Raw genomic sequence first — 14,592 nt, 5'->3', positions numbered from 1 at the left:
CTGTTTATGAGGATTACGCTTAATGCAATTCTTTTGTCGTTTGCCAAATTTTATGATTTTGTAACGGTTATTTCAGGAATTCTTAGCAAAAAATCACCTTACCAACTCCATCTTTAAATAGTCATCTTTTTCTTTTTTGTCTTAAAAAAAAACATCCCTAATCGTTATTGGGCCGCTCCCCGGACTTTTATAATACAATGTATAATAATTTGATTGTTGTTTCAAAGTATTTGGTAGCTATGAAAAAATCTTACCTCCCATATTTTCTTGAATATATCTTATAAAATATCTTAAAAATTAATTTTTTTTCCGGTTATTAGTTTTAAGGGCCGAGGCGAAAGAAGAGGATCAAGTTCACGCTCAAACAGCTTCAAAATTAAGTACGACAGCATATCGAGATCGTGCAGTTTTAAAAATAAAGCTGAACTCTGCTCGTGCCCTATCGAGTCCACTAATGGAGAAAATGGTAAGCGTATTATATTATTTATTCACATTGTCTCTATTATAATTTAAATCTGTTAAGAGAATAAATAAACTTTTTAGTTTTAAAACCGATTTAAATAAAAACCTAAGAGCAGAATTTAATTGATATATTTTTATAAAGTTTTTTATTTTAATTACTTATTGTACCTTCATTTGGAGTAAAGAATACATATCAGTTTGCATTTATTCGAAAACTTCTCCCCAACTTGAAAGCTCTCGAAGATAATTATCGATTTCTGACCTCATACTTTAGTAACAAGTTTTTTTTAAAGCTGTGAATAACTATGCTTGTCAGTGTATTAAATTGTTTAACTTTGACCATTCCCTTAAGAAAAAGTAATTCTATTGAATCAATTAATTATTTAGAGTGATGTCCCTCACTTATAAATGTTACAAAGTAGTTATTATATAGTGTTCTATAGTAACCATATGATTTTTTAACTATACAGTATCGGATAAAAGTAAAGCAATTCTTACGAAAGTATGAACTATTTAATTATTAAAAATGAAGTTGGTATTAGCGAAGATATAAGTATAACACCATTTGGTTTAAAAATGTATAAAAGGTTAGGAGAAATGAAAGGGCTTTCAAATATCAAACAAACTAGTATGTTATGATCAATGTAAACGATACACTTTAATAACGCGACAAAAGTAAAGCAGTTTTTTTAAATTTTTTCTAAAAAAAGAGGTCTATTTCAGGTACGAATGAAAATACATGGTGTTATTTTGGTAAAATACAAAATCACCAAATTTTGTATTTTACCAAAATAAGTTAAAAAAAAAATATTTTAAGAGCGTATTGTTAGAGTCCAAGTAAGACTTTTTTTGCTATAAACATGGGTCCTAAAATGCACTCCCTCAGAGCTACAGCTCGCGCAAATTGATGATTTGGAATACTGACTTCATTTGTGCGTTAAATCTTTTGAAAATTTGCTAGTCTCATATTTTGTCCCAAGAATGGTGTAAACGCAATTTTAGGGAACGAATCAGGGTGGCTTGCCATTATGAAGTCTCCTTGTTACTATCTTATGTTTCCGATAAGAGATTTGAAAATCTAGAACACCATCTAGTTAGTCATGAAAAAATCGAAAACTATGTTTTTTTGCATTTTTTCAATACAATTAATTTGATTTGACAAAATTGAAAGCAGTCATGGCCAACTTCGTTTTTTTATTTGATAGTTTTAGAAGTTTAATATTGCTTCCATGTCGTTTACCATACATTTTCTCGAAAACGATTAATTGTATAAAAAAAAAATGCAAAAATTTTTGATTTTTTCTTACTTAACTAAATGGTATGACTAGATTTTAAATTTTCTTATCGCAAACATAAGGTAGGGATCATCAGAAGGGTAAATCCCCCTGAATGCTCCCCTAAAATTAGATTAACATCACTTTTGTGACGGAAAATTAAAAGAGCATCCAAAAAACCGAGATTTTCAAATTTTTGAGAAGGTTTGACGCATAACTGTAGTCACGGTTCCAAATAATCAATTTTCTTCAAGCAATTTGCGCGGGCCGTAGCTCTAAGAGAGTGCATTTTAGGACACATGTTTATAGGAATAAAAGTTTTATTTTGACTCTTAAAATATTTGCACCGAATTTTGTACCCCTGTATATAAGAGTTAAAAATAAAGCTTTTTCTTATTTTTGACAGCATTAAGTATGTTAAAGAGTAAACTAATGGAGTTAAAGCAAATGGTGATAGACGCATTTTTAGAAGGAAAGCATTTGGTTGATATTTCCAGGCAGTTTATTTTGCCAAAATACAGTGTGTCTAGAATAATTAAACGATACAATGAATGGAGACATGTGGAAAAAAATCCCAAAATCAGACAGGCTTGAAAAAGCTACATCTTTAGATGGACAGAAGAATAAAGGAGATAAACAATAAAAAGATCAAGAAATCCGTAGTTGTCGGGACGAAGAATAATTGCTAAAATTCGTGAACTGGAACGAGGACTGTCCAACGAAGATTAGTTGAAGCAAAGCTTCACAGCGTTAAGTTAAGAAATCGTTGATTTCGCAAAGAAATCGCCGTGCGAGGCTTTAGTTTGCACACAAATAAAAAACTTTCATTTCAAAGAAATTTTTGCTGGGAAAAATTGAAATTATTGGGAGTTAAACTGGATATGAATAGAAAAACATCGGACAGTGGCTAATAACATGACTTGTGATTCCATTGAAGTTGTTAGCATACCTGTAGAGGTAAAGGAAAAATCTCATTTCAACATCATTTATTTATTTTCCCCTATCGTATAACAGTCACTTAAGTTGGACAGTTCAAGATTGGAAAATAATATTATTCGGCGGCGAAACTCTCATAAAATTTTCAATTCTGATAGAATGTGGCGTCTTAGGCATCCAGTTACTACGAGGTTCTAATCAAAGTACACAATACCAACAATAAAACACGAAAGGGGTAGTGTGTTTTTATGGGGTGGCTTAATATAGATAGGACTATAGTTTCGATCTATTGGTTTACAGGGACATACTTCAAAATGTTATGTTGCCTTATGCTGAGTAGGAAATGCCTTTGCGAGTCGTCTTTTAACAAGACAACGACCTTAAGCATCTCGTCTTATCGAGGAGTGGGAAACTTGTGGGAAAAAAAATTTGCGCCATATTCGTATTACGACATTTCCAAACAAAGATTTAATTGCCATATCAACGAGATGATTGTTAATATTTAAAATTTAATTTCATCAATGCAACTCCGTTGGCAAAAAGCTATAGCTAATAATGGCTATCCTATTAACAATTAAGTTCAAATTGTCTATTTTGTGTTTTTTTATTGTTAAATAAATAGAATTTTTATTGCATAAAAGTTGCTTTACTTTTGTTGAGCGAATAAAGTGTATTATGCATACATATTATTGAGCTCAAGGTTCTTTAACATTTAACAACAATTATATTTAATCTGTCATTGCAGCATACTCTTTTAAACATCTTTTAAACTGGCAGGTGTTTAATATTCGCCAATGCCAACTTTATTTTTGATAAATATTTGATATTTTCAGAGTTGCTTTACTTTTGTCGGACATAATGGTATGCCACAATTTGAAAGGAGCATTCCCGGACCAATTTAAGTCAAAAAATTCGTATAAACGTATAAGACATAATTTTATTAAATGTCAACAATAATCATAAAAATAATAAATAAGCGTCAATGTTATCAGGTTTACAACAAGACAATAACGCTGGTAGTGACCGACGGCAACTTTTCAAGATGCAGTTTATGCAAACATATTTTTAAAAATAATTTCTTTCATAGTTAGAAATCAAATTTATACATAATTTCGACATTTCGTTCCTATCAATTCCTAGTCACATTAGAATAATAGGGCATACTAAAGCGGATACGTTAGCCAAAGAAAAAGTAAATTATTTATTCTTGTCAAAAATGTAGTACAAGAATAGTGGAGCTGTAAGATGAAAACAACAAATTATATTTCATCAAAAAAAAATATTTTGACAAGAGACAGTAAATTTTTCCAGAAAAGATAGAGTTAAATTAGCAAGACTTTTAATAGGTCACACTAAAATATCACAATCAATCAATGTGCAAAATTCAGCTTACTGTATTTCATATTCTAATTAAATGCGATAAATATGAAGAGGCACGAAATAAGTTAGAGCTGACTCAAAATATTAAAACAAAGCTTTTCATGTAAAATTTTAAAATATGTTATTCATGTGAATTTGTACTAATTTTTTTAACAAATAATGTAAATGCCATGTATTATTTTTTATAATAAACTTGTTTCTCACATTTTGTTACTCTTGTATTCGTCAATATTTACTAATTCGTCAATAGTCACTTTAGGCGTGATGCTGACATTCCGGACACACATTTACATTTATAGATTATGATGAGATATGATTTATAGACAGATTTATTTGGGAAAAAATATAGTCCTACAAAATTAACAAATCAGTAAAAGGAAAGGTGCATCTATAATCTATTTTTCTATCTTCCATAGTTTTGCGACAAAAGTGAGAAGTAACTTTTTTGTTTATATTTGACCATTAATAAAAAATCAAATTTTTTTCTTAAGTGCATGCGGTAGTATTTTTTTAAATAATTACTTATATATAGATAATTACTCATAGCTACCTCAGTGGTTGCTAAAAAAAACTAAATGAACATGTGTTTTCTATGCCATAATTTTCAGTGTCAAGTTCGATCCGTTTTCGAAAAATATATAAAAAACTAAAATAAAATTTTAATGCCCTGTATCCTAAAATTCAAGCATGTTAGCGCCATGTCATGAGCTTTTCGGCTTACATCGGTCCAGGAATTTCCCTGTTTAAGTTATAAGATGCCATTAAGTAACACACTGTATTTAGTGTTATACTGGATTAAACATTAATTACGATAAAACATTCATTTATTTGACTATAATCGGTCAAATAAATTAATAAATGTATATCAATGTTAGTCAATGAATTAGATCTTGAATTAGAATTATATTGCCAAATTTTTTTGTAGCAATTTTTACACTGTTTTTCATATAAGGAATTTTTTTTTTGACTTATATAATTTAAATTGAAGGTCGCAAAACTAGTCAATATTTGTTATTTAGTAAATGTGCTAGTACCAAAAAAACTATAATTAATCAAAAAAGGGTAACAGCAAAATGACTGGTCTATAAGTGATTGACAAATATTGATTTAATTGGGCGACATTTTGACAACCAATTTGTCTTTTTTCAAGCCTTGAAATTTGTTGGGACAATAAATTATTTCGTTCTAATTCCAAGTTTTTTTTTTAGTTTTACTGTATGGCCTTTATTAATTAAACAGAATATGTATAAATGTTTTAATATTTTAATGATTTTGTTTGAAAGACATTAACATGCTATGAAATAAAATATGCTTAATCGTAAATCTCCGTAATAATAAGTTAGCTAAATCATCTTAACTTTATTATATCTCAATAGAACATGTTCGGTATTAGAACAAGTTTGATAAGCTAATACTTTTATAGTACGAACATCGAAAATTCAAATGGTCTTAATCAACTTGATTAACGCGCCGTGTTAACAAAATGTTTTTTTTTAATTTTCATTTTTTTTTCTTAAACTTTTTATGGCTTATTATATGTTATGTTAATTTTATTTATACGAATAAAGTTTATAAATCCATATATTTTATAGGTACTCAAGATGAAACATTGATACCGGATACAACTGCCAAAACTAAGGAAACCATTTGCGTTACTCTCACGTACAAACCGCGCATTTAAATTATTTTTTTTTATACAAAGACTGTACTAACATTAACACCAAATGCATTTAAATAAAGCATTTCACTGATTTGTAGTATTATCCATCGATCATATTTTCACTTAATTTATTGAAACTGTATTCATATATTTCGTATTCAAAATGTTTCTATTTAGGTATCAAAAATAATATGGCAACAAATATTTTTGTGTTCATTTTAGTTAATTTAAAGTTTCTAACATGGATCAATAAGTTTCGCTACAAACGATTAAAAGGAAAATGTTTGGGTAAAATTCTTATTTATTAGTTAACCCCTGAATGTCCATGTTATTAAAATCAACCTAAACGCTTATGCTGGGTACCTTGAAGACCTCTGTGAATATTAGTGTCAAATTTGGATTATTGATTAATACTGCAAGAAGTACTTATGAGATAAAACTCTATAGTTTCATTTCAACAAACTTGATTTTAATTTTTATTACCACACTTATGTTGTCAATAGTAGCGCCATCAGTTGGTTAGTGATGAGACTTATTGATTCATGTGTGTATTTACAAAATGTTTTACATTCGTGTACGTTTTTTATGGGAATTTTACTATCGTCGTGTTTGCTATCGTAATTTTTTCTTCACAATTTTTACTGTTGGTGTGGAGTACAAGCCAATAAAAAATAGTCCTATAAATTACTCAGTTGTAATTTAACACGAGTGTAGTACATTCTGTATATAATTTTAATAAAAGCCTAGACAAATATACTTAATTTGCACTGAATGATGTTTACAGGGTCTTAACTACATTAAAGGATATTTTTTTAAATAAGTTATACCCAAGTTTTGGAGCAATTTTCCTATTTAATTCAACCAATAGGTGAAAATCAATTTTAATTTTATATTAAAATATGATTATATCTTTTACTCAAAAATGCACAGGATTACTAAATAATTATTCCTCAAACTAATAATAGCCCACGTTATAAGAGTATTATTTCATCACTAGGGTTGAATCGGGAGGTAACGGCGATGTTTTAAAAATAAGCCTTTATAGAATCCTCCTCTACCAACCAGCATAATCTTAATAAGTCCATCTAGATAGAAAATTAATAGTTTCTTATTATTGTAAATATCCTTTTATTACTTAGTAAATCAGTAAAAGTATATAAAATAGCGTTTAAGAGAGAGACCAAATTTTTTAACGGATTTATTGTTAAAAATTTTGCATTCCATAAGAGAGAAACGACAAAAACACGAACCAATTCGCGTGTATTTTAATAAATTTCTTTTAAATAAACTTTTTATATAAAGACGTTTTTACCTTGAATATTGTATATGGAGGGCACTTTACGCGCCCACATCTTGTAGGATGTTATTTTTTCCTATTCCCTATTTTTTTGCACAATTTTTTTATATATTTATTATAATTAGATATAAAAATTTTAATTGGATAATATTAATATGGTACAAAATAGTGATTATCTGAAGTCATACATACATAATACAATTATATGAAGAATTGTGCTTCTATGCGGAGAATCACACAAATTCACGCTCACTACATTCATCTTATTAACTAAATCTAATTTCCTCAAGATTATATATTAGAAGCAAAAGAATTTTTTTTAATGAATATGGTTTATTTAAACAATTAAGAGATACCTACTTGGCTAATTATATTTCATTCAGAATTTCCGAGGGTGTACCAAGCAAGTAGATAAGTAAATTTGCATAAAAATCATCCAAATGAATTGCATCAGATTATTTAACAAAAAAATATTCCATTTTACTAATCTAGGCTATTTCATAATTAAATGCAACTTTTTAGAATGATTTCTACGAATTTTTAGTTTTTGCTGTTGAGTTTAGAGACAGTTCAAGACAAGGTATTGTTTGTCGGAAAACTTTGCAGAAACACTACAGAGTTACATTTTCCTCTTCAAAAAGCAAACTACTTTCTTGCTGTAACATTCCTGGGAATTTTTGGATCAAATCTAGTTGGTCCAGTAGAAATTTATCAATTGTTTAAATAAACTATAAACGTTTAAGTTAAATTTCCAAAAATATTTGACTAATAAAAGAATTTAAAAACTTTTTTTTAAATTAATACTCCGTACCTGGGAAACCGACGCCTTTGATCCCCAGAACTTTGAACCATCCCGTATAAACCGCACCTTTGTGTTTTGGGACTACTTTTTAGATTTTTGTTGTCCTGTATGATAAAGTATAGATAAACCAATGTTATTGATTAAATTTTCTAAGTGCGTGGTAAATTTAAGAAAAATCTTATTGGTGCCACACATTTTTGAATGTTGTTTGTTCTATGCGGTACTGAAGCATCGCTAGGGGCTCGCTCTCACGGCATTGAGACGCAACATCTTTATTTGTTTTTTTATATTGAAATTTAAAAAGGAAAGCACGTTGAGAGGTCTTGAGCAAGAGGGGTGTGATAATTAATTAACCGCCAAGTCATGAAACTCGATTCGTTTAGACGGAAGTCAAAAATGCTCTACAAAACTCTCTTAAGATTTTCATAAAAAAATTGTGGGTGTCTAGGACGAATACATAAATCGAATTACAGAAGTTGTAAATAGGTCACTGGTTCTCAATCTTGGTTGATACCAGATTTGCACGGCTTGAAAATGGTTTTTGATTGATTGTTATTCACACGTCTCTTGTTCAAGAATTTAAAAACATGTCGCAGCAATTTGCGTTAAAGATAACTAACAACACAACTGACTAAAGCACTTACACGTCATCCTTCACCCAGTCAACACGTGGTTGTTCTTCGTCCTTTCCTATTCTTCGAATTTCTTTCCTAGACCCTTTTTTAGACGGAAAGGGGTACCCGTTAGTACCTGACCCTATTCGCGTGGTTACATATCTGACAGTTTTCCCAAATTGTGCTGGCAAATTGCTCATTGGAGCACAAGCCATAACTAGAGCAAGCGAGCAACTAACTTAAGATGTTGCGTGTCAACGCTAGTAGGGTGCGCGCGAAATCAATGTGCTTCAAAATCGTTAATAATAGTCAAACACAAGGAAATAATACTTACCCTGTATAATATTGTTAAAAATACATTTTTAAGCCATGTGAAAATTGTAAAATTACCCAATTCTGCAAACTATTTGTAAGGCTGGTGTGAAGAATTTCATTTTAAACGTCATAAAAAAAATATATTATTATTATACTTAGTTACGAGTCGATATTGAAGATTGTGATATCCGTATAGAAGCGAACTCTCGAAATTTAATCATAATTTTTAAAATTAATATTCGGTAATTAATAGTTATTCGATTTAAATAGCTATTCGGATAATCGATGTACCTTAAATAAAATATCACTTTTTAATGATATTTAAAATTTATAAGATTGAAAACACCAAATATAGAGCGTAGACTTAAGGAGGAACATGTATATGTGTATGTATTTTTAATATTTTTTTTATAGTGCATTTAAATTCAACCTTTTTCTATTTATTGTTAGGTATGAGTGTTAATAAATATCGAAATATGTTCTTTCATAAATAATGAGGAACATCGCCAAAGATATCTTTGTATTATTATTTTTTTTTGACTCTTGAACGTTTTAAATAAATGGTATTATATTATAAAGGTATTTTATTTAAAAACTATATAAGTAAATAAGCCTTAATACTATAAAATAAATCTCAATACTATTCGAGTTTAACAAGCTGAAAGGGCGGAGGGGCGGTCATCATAGCTCCTCAGCCAATAGCGAAGCGGTCGCGTCTTCATCTGAAAAAATTGACTTTGCTCCCGTTAAACTCCTTTTGAGGGTTAAAGAAACAAAGTAGTCAATATTTACCCATTATTTTTTATATCAAACTGTACATTGTAACAATATAATTATTATTAAAATAAGTTAGGGTCACCGACAAAATTGACATCATCGATCACTAACTAAAACATACACAGCACATTTGGTATCATTATTATCTTATTTTTTTAATTTATAATATATAAATAAAAACACGGAGCATGATACAAACTTAATAATATTTATTTGTGATTCATGTGCGTATGACATAAATATATGTAAAAAAAAATATATTTTATCGTTCAGGTGAATAAGTCTTACCCATATAAATGAAATTAGTCTGTTATCCAACAAATATTAAAACATGCTTAAACAAATCAACAGTTAATAGTAACGATGTTTATTTTCAGAAACACGACTGTATTAGTAAAATACTTTATCATTTTTTAAATAGATACATCGTAGGCTTAAGACTAAAACTGACCAAATAAATGTCATCAAATGCCTCTTCTAGACAAAGGCATTTGATGACATTGACACAAACTGACCATGTATCCAACGCTTTAGAAACCGGTACATAAAAATAGTCAATACAAATAGAACTCACAAATACTGGGTGAAACGGCACGATTTGGTAACGTTTCTGGCGAAAAAATAGGGAAGCCGCGAGCTTGCCACTTGTGAATCTAAATAACTTCAGTTATGATGGAGAAATGGTCAGGTGAACAACGCGCATTTGCTGTGAAAGCTTATTACAAAAATATGAAAAGTTATGTCCCTGTACAACAAGCATTTCGTTTACACTACCATTTGTCGCCTAGCACTTCAGTTCCGTCTAACAAAGCTGTTCATACTTGGGTTAGGAACTTTGAAATTAGCGGTTCAACATAATAGAAAAGAGATGGCAATGCCAGAACTGCTCGCGAGTCCTCGAAGATCCCTGCAACGACGAAGCTTAAATCTAAGATTAAGTTATACCACTACGAGCAGAACTTACTTTACCATCCATACAAAATCCAAATTGTATGCGAGCCCTTAATATTCGAGATTATCACACCGGACTAGAGTTTTGCTCAGAAAAGTTTAATTTTGAAATATTTTCTGTAACGACTTTTCTTGTTTCTTTGTAAACCTTTTGTAGTGCGTTTTAAAATGCTTTGAAATGCATTAACCTTATTTCTATGTACAGTATTGGCCATAATGGTCGGAGTTTTTCAATTTTGCATTATTATGCTTCCTAAAAATAGCAATCAAATCAAATAAACAAAATACCACAGAATATATTTTTGGCTTATCTTTGTTTGGACAATAAAAAATATTTTCAATTTATGTCCTGGTCAAAATGCTTGAAACTGTTTATTTAAAACTTATAAATATGTATTTGCAGTTTTTGAATAGCCAGTGTTCAAGCCAGTTAAATTTATTTATTTGATTATTAATTAGCAAAATATTTGTTACATTTCTGTTAAGATGGCAAAAGGAAAATCATATTCTAGCGATATTCGCCAAAGAATTATAGACTTCTACAAACAGGGTATTAAGCAGCGTAATATTTCAGCAAGATTGAAAGTTCCAAAGAACATCGTCTCACGAATCATTAAAAGATACACAATATTTGGTCATACGACTCCAGGAAAAAGCTTTGGAAGGCCTAAATCTACTAATGCCCAGGTAGATAAGCGAATTTTAAATATTGCTCATAATGACCCATTTTTTCTTCATCCAAAATTTTACAAATGAAAGTGAGCCTTTCCAATATCTTGGCAAGGACAGTACGAAGAAGACTATGTTCTAGTAGCCTCAACTACAGACCCTTACTGCGGAAGAAGAACATAAAGCTACGCTTACAATTTGCACTAAATCACCTTAACTGGACAGTGTACGTGGACGAAGGTACTGGTCAGCGGCGAATCCAAATATAATCTATTTTCTAATGATAGAAGAGTACATGTTCGGCGACCAAAGGGCCAAAGATTGAGTAAAAAGTATATTCGACCAAACAATTAACAATGCTTTTCTTGGTATGATACGGTGCCTCTTCATCGGGTGGTAGGAAAAATGGACCGGGTAATGGAGCCCTACAAATTTCAATCAATGCCAGTTTATTTTGTGTTTCAACAGGACAGCGATCCTAAGCACACTCCAAAGTTCATTAAGGCATGGTTGGAACAAGAAAAAAATATTTAAAGACAAATTATTTTAGCAAAAGTTTCAGTTTTCTTCAAAAGTTCTTGAAGGCCGGGCCAGTATAGACAGGACAATAATAGAAAATTTAATTGAATCAATGCCTGGAAGAATTCAAGTAGTTAATGTAAGAGGTTATCACACTAGTATAATATTTAAGGTAAGAAATTTGAGTTCTGTATATTTTTTAAGAATTAAAATATTTTAATCCAAGTATTTTGTCCAGCCTATTTTTGATTCCAAAGCTCAGCTGCTAGTTGTGTTATGCATATATTACCATTACTTATCTTTGGTCTGCAGTATGCAATAGTTAAGTTAATAAGATTATACAATTAACGAAAACTAATCAGAAATATTTTAAATTCTTCAAAGTCCCAACCATAATGGCCAATACTGTAATTTTCTTTTCCCTAATAAGTTTAGCTGAATAAGTGTGTATTATTTATTAAATATTTATTATAATTACTTTAAATTTAATCTTGTTGGAGACGAGATAAGGGGCCGTGCAATACTTTCTCTGAGAATAATCTACCAGCGACGTCGCACATAACGTACACTTCGCCCTAAAAATCCTATTGCACACCTTTGTGAGGATCGAGATACCATACCAAGTGTGGTTATAAAGCGCCAGGTAATAAAACATCGCAGGAGCCAGAAAAAAAGTTAAAAGCCATACTGAAAGTTTCACTACTCTTGAATCACACTATTGCAGGAAATGTAACAACCCAAAATACTTAAAACCCTATCTTATCAATTGATTGTATCAGTATCAGCAGCATTCAATCCACCTGTAGTCAAAAACTTCTTTGATTTATATGAAGAGATCTACACAACACATAAAATAAAAATGTGTAACATGAACGAAACTTTCTTAAGCTCAGTTCATAAAACTAAATAGCTATTTCCCATAATCAAAAGTAGTCAAAAGACTTTGCTGATTCTGTACAACCAGGAATCGCATATGGCTATTGCAAGATTAAATTTCTGCAAGCAACACAATATCGATGTATTGACAGTACCTCCACACACCAGCCACAAACCGGAATCGCTTGACAAAGGCGTTTTCGGCGCAGTGAAGAGATATTCTAATGCCTAGTCGATGTATACTATTAATGTAGATTCAGAGCCACATGTCTTTGGCCATTTCTGGATATCTTGGCTTCATCTGTAACTGATCGTCCATACGAAGACGACGCTAGTGTAGCAGTCCTTAAACCAACAACTGATTCATCAACCGCAGTGGCAATATCCAATTTGGCAACAACTGCACCGCTGTCTGATCCAAAAACACTTATATTGTCATCTAATCGAGTAGTTTCTCACGTATTATTCTCTGTTGACATGAGTGCTTTAAACGAAGAACGAATGGAACTCGGTCTTAGTACTAAGACTGAAATGAGTACTAAGACTCGTGGTTGCAAGCGTCGCAAGTCTGCACTCACCATCCCACAGACAATGGAGCTCGGACAAAGAAGAAAATTCAAGTGGCAAAAAAGCAGTTGACTGCCGACAAGAAAATCGGAAAAAAGTGGTCGAACGATAAGAAGCCGCTGAAGTCAACCAAAATCACTAAGAAACCGGCTACTAAGACTGCTCCCAAAAGTAACCGTTGACGACCAGGAAGTTAGTTTAGCACGAAGAGTCTTATATTTTATCTTTTATGTAATTTTTTTCAGTTTGTTATACTTTCATAAAACGCAGGTCTACAAAAAGTTCTATATTATTTTTATTGCCGATAGCACTTGTTAAACTACATAATAGGGTTAAATAAAGATGTCCACGATGATTTTGATGTTTCAATTTTTACTGCTCGCCGAAAATAGCGCACCGAATTACCACTAGAATTTTAAAGGACCAAAAACAGTACCTTGGATTTTTTTATTGCTACTCAGCGTCATTATGTTATTAACCCATTAGCTGCCACGATCCCCATTTGGGGATTTCGCTTTTTTGAAAGTTTGGCAACTACACGATTTATGAAATTCCGATAAATTTTAGTGGCGCAAATATTGACATACTTAGCTAATTGTGAAGATTCGTGACTGGTAAGTTGTTCTTTTAATATATTTACATTTTCATATTACTATTTGTTGATATAGGGTCCTTTTTTTCCGATACCCAAATGGGGATGTTACATGTGATGTAATTTTTTTTCTTTTTAGGCATTGTTGATGTTTCACCCGCCCGCGTAGATTGCCTAACAGATTCTGAAAATCTAGATGAGGATGTCTTAGGTGATTCCGTTCCCGAGACCTTCCAGGAAATATTGAACTTCACGGTCTCACAGATGCTGAGGAGACATCCAAATCTGATCAGCCGCAGCCAAGCTGTTCTACTTCAAAACAGGTAAGATCGAAAACCACTTTACAAGCGCCAAGAGACCTAAAATTTCTTCCTGCTTTCCTTCCAACTTCCATCCTGGTAACAGGTAGAAAAAGCCAGTTTTACTGTATTGGCTAATCCAGTGAAGCTCAGTAGGCAGGCGATATCCGCCGGCAAAAAATTAAGTTCGAAATTCTCGGTAAATTACCAGTCGAAGTTTTTGATCTATTCTTTGATGAAAGCTTGATGACTTATATTGTTAGACAAAGTGCAATTTATGCAGCTGAGAACAACAGGCATGAATTGACTTTTCACAATTTGTTCACTTGTGTAGAGTATAGAAAGTAGTTTCGATGCTAGTTATATTGACTGAATATAATTCTTCAAGAACTTCACAAGAACAAGTGACATTTGACAAGGTCAGAAGATGAATATATAAATATTCAAATTTTAAGAAAATGCAGGCTTAGAAACAAAAAGAAATATAAATTTCAATGACAATTAACATATACCTGCCAAGCCAGAAGATCGTGTCAAGCTTTATAAAATAAGACCCATCATTGACAGGTTTAATAAATTACGCATGAGATTTGGTGTTTTTA

The 14,592-nt window shown here is 31.2% G+C and overlaps 2 protein-coding genes across 3 annotated transcripts in view; one reads left to right on the top strand and one right to left on the bottom strand.

Annotated features, from left to right (window-relative positions):
• The window catches only part of LOC126738962 (uncharacterized), a 42,635-nt gene extending 36,832 nt beyond the window's left edge, over window positions 1-5,803 (top strand). Inside the window, exons 10-11 of the mRNA XM_050444459.1 lie at window positions 321-466; window positions 5,645-5,803. Coding sequence (XP_050300416.1) covers window positions 321-466; window positions 5,645-5,733 — 235 coding nt within the window. The 3' untranslated portion in view covers window positions 5,734-5,803. The remainder of the gene's footprint in view (window positions 1-320; window positions 467-5,644) is intronic.
• A 3,503-nt stretch (window positions 5,804-9,306) lies between these two features.
• LOC126738963 (choline/ethanolaminephosphotransferase 1) overlaps window positions 9,307-14,592 on the bottom strand; it is a 32,712-nt gene continuing 27,426 nt past the window's right edge. Inside the window, exon 9 of one of the 2 annotated variants that reach the window (XM_050444462.1) lies at window positions 9,307-9,494. In XM_050444462.1, coding sequence (XP_050300419.1) covers window positions 9,487-9,494 — 8 coding nt within the window. In that variant the 3' untranslated portion in view covers window positions 9,307-9,486. The remainder of the gene's footprint in view (window positions 9,495-14,592) is intronic. The other variant, XM_050444461.1, reaches the window with a different exon arrangement.

The sequence above is a fragment of the Anthonomus grandis genome, chromosome 7, assembly GCF_022605725.1.
Source record: "Anthonomus grandis grandis chromosome 7, icAntGran1.3, whole genome shotgun sequence".
Classification (NCBI taxonomy): Eukaryota; Metazoa; Arthropoda; class Insecta; order Coleoptera; family Curculionidae; genus Anthonomus; species Anthonomus grandis.
Note: the sequence above shows the minus strand (reverse complement) of the source record. Positions and strands in the feature narration are given on the sequence as shown.